This window comes from Monodelphis domestica, chromosome X, assembly GCF_027887165.1.
Source record: "Monodelphis domestica isolate mMonDom1 chromosome X, mMonDom1.pri, whole genome shotgun sequence".
NCBI lineage: Eukaryota > Metazoa > Chordata > Mammalia > Didelphimorphia > Didelphidae > Monodelphis > Monodelphis domestica.
In genome coordinates, this window is record NC_077235.1 from 39,189,024 (window position 1) to 39,196,065 (window position 7,042).

The window sequence follows — 7,042 nt, forward strand, 5'->3', positions numbered from 1 at the left end:
AAAAAGCTGCTAGTACTCATGTTCAATTGTTATCGTTCATCTAAATACCAAAGTAATTAGTCATCTTTAAGAATTTTCTACTTGCAAAATGTCAGTGGTTATTTTGGGTGCAGATGTTGACTAAAAGCACTTGGAAGCCCGAGGATTTGGGTGCTTTATTTCTTTGGCTTCCAGGTAGGCAATTTAGGGAAGTCCCTAACAAGAGTTTGTTTCATTTACCAAAATGCTAATGCCTCAGCCCTGAGATGGAGAGGAATGAACCAGTCGATGAATGGATGAGTGAAGCATTTATTAAGTGAGATGCTGGGGCTACAAACACCCAAATGGAAGAGGCCTTGCCCTCAGACAGCTTTTATTCTATCGGGGGAAATACGGATACGTCTTAGGAAACAGAAGACACAGAGTGAAAATGGGGTAAAGAGAAAGCGATTTGAGGAGACTCCCATCTGGGGGGGCAGGAGGTGGGCAAGAGAAGCCCCCTGCAGGAGGTGGTATTTAAGATGAGCTTTGAAGGAAGCGCGAGACTCTAGAAGGCGGAAGTGAGGAAGGAGGGCATTTCCTGTTAAGGGGGAAAGGGTGGAGGTGAGAATTTGTGAGGCACAGCAAGTGGGTCAGTTGGGTTGGGCCCTGGAGTGTGTGGGTGGGAGTACTGAGGAATAAGCCAGGAGCAGTAGGCTTGTGCCAGATTGTGAAGGGCTTTAGTGCCTCCCAAAATGATTCCAAAGGAGTAAATGTGGCTATTTGTTATTTTTAATGAGTCCTTCAAAGGAATACAGTAGAACGTCAGCACTTTCAGAGCAAGAACTTCTTTGGTCTTTGTCTTTGGGTCCCTAGCAATTAGAGGGGCACATGGAACAGTGGCTAGATGACTGGCTTTGGGATGAAGAAGAACCAAGTTCAAGTCTTGCTTCAGACACATTCTACCTGCATGACTCTAAGCATATCGTTATCTTCTCAGTGTTCCAGTCACCTCTCTAAGACTGTCAATTACAGACAAACTGCTCCGCCACATGTGTGGAGGGCATTTCCACACTGGCCACTTCCTCAATCTGATGAAAGCACAGATCTGCCTTCCTCCAAGGGGGAAAACAAATTTCCAGTGACTAGCATAGGGCCCTGCACATAGCAGACACTTAATATATGTTCATTGTCTGAATGAATGACTGTCATTGCCTCTTCCCTATACTAGTTCGAAACACTTGAGCTTTTGAAGTATGCTATGTCACTGACAATCAACAACAGTGTTTAAGACAGCACACTCTCTACCTCGGTCGTAACAGTGGCACCAAATGCCAGGCAAACATGTTCTATTGTTCTCCCACACAATTAATAACATTCTTTTTCAAAATCTATTTTTTTAAGCCCTTACCTTCCTTTTTGGAGTCAATACTGTGTATTGGCTCCAAGGCAGAAGAGTGGTAAGGGCTAGGCAATGGGGGTCAAGTGACTTGCCCAGGGTCACACAGCTGGGCAGTGTCTGAGGCCAGATTTGAACCTAGGACCTCCCATCTCTAGGCCTGGCTCTCAATCCACTGAGCTACCCAGCTGCCCCCTTTCAAAATCTTTTTGACCACAACTTCCTTGCTATTTCTATGCACTTGGGATGCTAACCTGTATTATTAAACAGCTAGAGAAATTCTTTGGTGGGCAAAGAAAGGACTACCTATCCTTGGATTACGCTTGAGAAGATCACCCCGAGTATTTGTATGGGAAAGATCAAAGATCATGTTTAATAGAATGTTGAAGGGGCTTCAATGGTTATTCAATGGTTAACCAAGTCACCAAGGTGGTTTTTTAAGAGCCCATAGAAACAGAGGCTAGAATCCATAACAATCTCCCACTGGGTCCTGTCCAGTTCAGAGTTTGGAATAAGACAATGGAAAGCCTTCCGAGTAGGCCCAGCAAGTATGGAGGAGGAGGAGGAAGCTTTCAAGCCATTTTTTGACCCACAAGTGTCAACTTCAAGAAAATTTCAGCTGGAAACTTTGGGAGATAAAGCAGAACATCTAATTAACATTTAGAAGACAAAGATGTATATCCGTTTCAAGTAACCTGACCTGGATTTCAGCTATTATGATCCCTTTTTGACACATTTGTAACTCATTTTAATTGCTAATCGGTATTATGTATACACATTCCAGGCAGAATAGGACTCTAACCTCCCAGAGTTCCAAAGGCAAATTAACCTAAAATTAAACAATACAGTTTTGGGAAAGATATTTCCATCTTTTATAATTTAATACCGAATCAAACACATATGATTCATAATGAACAAATAGTTATCTAAGACAGTGCAAGAGGGAAATTAATGTTTTGCTGGTCCATTTTTCCATCAAGTTTATGCTCCAAGATTTTTAGGGCATTTAATTACTATAGAAACTTGACTACATCTAAATCTTGCCATCCATGGTAATGAAATCCAAGCTAAATAAAAAACAGATGAGCCTAGTGAGTTATTTGTATACTTCTAGTTTAGAAGCCTTGCAGGCAATCAGTGGACTGAGGCAATGGGGCTGATGACTTTCGCCAGTGCTGGTCTTTTACCTGCCCTTGGCATTTATACTAGGTTCATTTTTCTGAGACCAAATGTTTTTGCAATAGGGGGATTCAGGGCCCCCAGTGCTTCATTCCACTTGCACCCCAAGAGATCCACCTTTGTCTCTAATCTAGAGCCCTCTCAAGGATCAAGGAAAAGAACCACCTAGGATATAGCAAATCACAACTGGAACAGGGAGTTTATTCATACACTGAAAAGTGAATACTAAATGACAACAATCCCAGAGTGATTAGAGCAGAATCCAGGAACTTAAGAATACTATTATGATTGGTTAGGAGCGTGAGCAGAGTATTGTGAGAGGCAGAGATGAGGAGGGAATGTATCCTAGGCATGAGAAACAGTCTGTATAAAGGCATGGAGAAGGAGATAGAAGGTGGCATATAAGGGACATCAAGTACACCAGTTTGACTGTATTATAGAGTGCAGAACACATATGTTATTCAGTTGTGCCCAACGTTTTGTGACACCATTTGGGCCATTGCCTTCTCTAGCCCATTTTACAAAGGAAGAAACTGAGGCAAACAGGGTAAAGTGATTTGCCCAAGGTCATACAGCTAGTAAGTGTTTGAGACCAGATTTGAACTTGGGAAGATAAGTCTTCCTGATGCCAGACCCAGGACTGTATCCACTGCACCATCTAGCTGCCCACAGAACACAACACAAGAGTATTAATGCTTAGTCTCATACAACTTTAGAGTTAGAAGGGCCCTTTAATATTATCTTATAGGGATTTTTAACCTGGAGTTTGTAAATTTTAAAAATCTCTTGATAACTGAATTACAATATTATGAGTTTTATTTGTAATCCAATATGTTGTGTTTTATGTTTTTAACACTATTCTTTTATTTTGAAGAGTCCACAGGCTTTGTCAAACTGTCAGTGGGTTCACGACGTAAAAAAGATTGATTCAAAATTCCAGCGTAATCCTCTCATTGAACAGAGGAGAAAATTGAGGACTGGAGAGGAGCAGTAACTTGCCGAAAGGAACATATTAAGTGGTAGACAAGAGTGGGATGGTGGAGTGGGGTTGGAAGGTCACCTAAACTAGCGCCTTTTTTTAAATGTGGTACTGTCAATACAGTCCCACACAAAGAGGTAAAAATCATAATTGTTCCCATTTACAAAGTTAAGAAAATTCAACAAAGAACATTATACAAAGTTTAATGAAGATTACTGCTTGCTCAGTGCTCAATAAGAGTCAGTGCTCTAAATGGCCTTCTGCCAACTCAAGGCAATAAAGAAAGGGAGAAAGAAAATTAGGTCTCAGAAGAAAAGCTTAGTCCCTGCAGTGATCCCAGACCATGTGGGATTCTTTCCACAGGGATTAGGGACCTGGGATCAACTGGAAGTTTCTCTTTTTATATTCAGGTGAGAAACCAAGCCATAGTGGATGAAAACCCCTCCACGATTCTACCAAAAGTTTCTAGGTGACCATTTCTAGACAAGGAACATCAACATTTTTCTAGGGGCTGCCCTATTATATAGGTGAACTCCTCTGTGATCCGAGCAAATTTCTTCTGGGTCCCTATTTCAAAAGAAAACTAGATATTTCCTCTAAGGATCACTGCCATTACATGGACATGCCTTACTGGAATCACAAGCTCACCCTGCTCAGTTAAAGACTCAAGCAAATAAGATCCTATAGAACTCTGGACAATGGTGAGGCCCCCAAAGTTTCTAAGCCAGCATGCAGACTTTATCTGATGAACCTGCAATCCCTAAGGATTTCACAATAACAGAAGCAATCTAATTCTGCTAAAATGCAAAAAAGAAAAATACACACTAGCATTTACTGATTCTCATGTTAGCTTTATCAAAATTTAAAACATTCAACAAATGGAGAAGTCTACAAAAGTCATCTCAAAAGGAAGTGGTCTGATTTATAAGGGAAACACATAATGGGAGTGGGGAAATGGCAGGATAATTATAGCCAAGAAGAAAGAGAGAAAATGTTTTGCCATGAAAACAACATTCAGGGTCTGCAACATTTCTCAAATGTTAACCACAGTTATCAAAATAGATGCCCCTATTCTGGCCATGGCCCCTCAAACTCTGCTCTGCAGCCAAAAGCAGCATCCAGGAAAGCTGGAATTGTAGTTGGTCACTGAATCAATCAGTTTCCAAGTCTTTCAAAAGCGTGTATGTTTCATGTCAATGTATAAATTGGTTCCCTGGTTCTACTCACTTCACTCTTCCTCTGTTCATATAAATCTTCCCAGGTTTATCTGAAACCATCCCCATCATCATTTCTTACAGCACAACAGTATTCCATTGTACTTAGAAACAATAATTTTAAAGGTATTTTCCAATACCTTCTTAGCATCCAGTTCTTTGCTAATACAAAAAGAACTTCTATGAATTTTGTATCCATGGGCTCTTTTTCTTATTTCGGAGCATAGATCCGATAGTAAGTAGTATAGCTGGGCCTTTAAAAAGATCATGCCCTTTAAGTGACTTTGGGGGCACAATTCAAAATTGCTTATTACTTGATTTCTGCCAGACTGCTTTCCAATTTTTCCAATCCATATTTCTTGAAGAATGAGTCCTTACCCCATGATCTGGGGTCTTTTGGTTGAATGAACTCATGACTACTAGGTTCTTTTCCTTCTTTAAGTTGTATACTGATTTTTCTTCCATTGACTGACCCCACTATTTTTTAACCATCACAAAATTTTTGGACGATTGTTGTTTTGTAACATAGCTTTTGATTTGGTACCATTAGGCCCCTTCTTTCTCACTTTTTTTTCATAATTTCCCTACAGATTCTTGACCTTTTGTTCTTCTACGTAAATTTTATTATTTTTTCTAACTCAATAAAATAATCCTTTGGTAGTCTGATTGGTATAATATTGAATAGATACCCAGGATCAATTAATATTGTTTCATGATCTTTTAAAGGTCCCTGCCCAGCTCTAACAACTTTAAAAAAGGAAAAAAAACCCAGGACTTTATTTTTTTAAATATTTAGTGTCATCTTTGCATACTCCCTTTCATTATTACACAGGGTGCACAGACTTTTTATTTTAAAGTTGTAGATTTATTATTTTATACTCTGATGCCTCCTTAATTTGAATTCTGTTCATTTGGATTTCTGATCTTTGGCCCAAAGTTGAACTAAAATTTATCTTTGTTACGACAGGGTAGGAGGAAGAGTTTCTTTAAAAATGCAAAGTCTATTGGAGAATGTTTAACCTACTTAGGAAACAAAGTCACTTAAACTCCCTGGGCCTCAACTTCCTCTAGTATAAAAAAACAGGCCAACTTTTTAATTTCCTTCTAGTTCAAAACCTCTGATCCAAATGAGTGTGCTCACACTTCTCTAGCTGTTCCTATATGTATGTAGCAGGGTCCATGAAAACAGACCATGTACTAATTATTCTTATTAATTAGTACATGAAAATGGTCCATGTACTAATTTGAAATGGTTCTTATCTTTCTGGAAAAAGCAGCTTTGCCTAGACCTTCAATGAGTTCATTCTATTTTTCTTTGGTTTGGTTTGCTATCCTTTGGTTGATGGAACATTTATCCTCGTGTTCTTGAAATGAGACTGCATTTCTTGAAAATATCGTGCCTGCTCAGAGCATTCATAAATTCAGACTGGCCATTTTGTTGTTAGAAATCGGCGATGTCTTGCTATACCACTAATGCAAGTTTATTTGTAGTGTAGATTAACAACTCAGATTTCTAGCAATAATACGGGCCATTTTTGGCAGGTCTGTACAAAACTTTCCACGTATGTAATCACCACAAGGGCAAAGCTATAAAGTTTAATGTTAAAACGAGCCTTTCATTTGCCAGAATTCTATTCTACCATTCATATCTTGATGTATAATAACAACGAGCATTTTGTGTTCAATTTCCTAGTGTTAAATTGCCTAAAATTACTGGTATTTACCAGTTTGCTTCATGATTCAAATTTATCAGCAGGCTCCAAAGTGAGTGTCTACTGCATGTGCCTAACTCGGAGGGTTGTTGAAGTCAAAGTCTAGCACAGATAAAAGGCTGCTTTGGTAATGGATAATAAAGAAAGAAGATGAGAAGAGTTCTCCCTGATTTCCTTTTGTTATTATCCAGTCACTAACTTACATGCAGCATGGGCCCATTTGTGGGCAGGCGTTCGGTACCCACAATTCCCCTTGTGATCTGCTCTACTTGGCTGCTCCCATCCATGGCTGTGCCTACTCTGTGATCCTTATCCTGCCCCAAGCTCATCACCTGAGCGAGACCCTAACCCAATATGACAGAGGCCTTCTTCACTATCTCCTAACATTGTGAACGTATTGGGTGTGTGTGGGGGAGAGCTCTGGCCCTCTATCCGGCAGTCCTTACTCTTATCATGTGACCAGTTCGTTTTCTTATCCTGCTCTGATGCTACCTTTCACTCGTATCATTGTTTATAACTCTGAAGCTCGGTAATGAAGTAGGTAGATTGATGGGCTTAGAATCAAGAAGACTTCAGTTCAAATCCTGCCTTGGTCACTAGC

General features: G+C 39.8%; 1 protein-coding gene across 1 annotated transcript in view; it reads right to left on the minus strand.

Moving 5' to 3' along the window:
* SLITRK2 (SLIT and NTRK like family member 2) overlaps window positions 1–6,728 on the minus strand; it is a 35,203-nt gene extending 28,475 nt beyond the window's left edge. The window contains exon 1 of the mRNA XM_056809846.1: window positions 6,645–6,728. Within this exon, the coding sequence (XP_056665824.1) occupies window positions 6,645–6,728 (84 nt within the window). The remainder of the gene's footprint in view (window positions 1–6,644) is intronic.
* Between the last annotated feature and the right edge of the window lie 314 nt (window positions 6,729–7,042).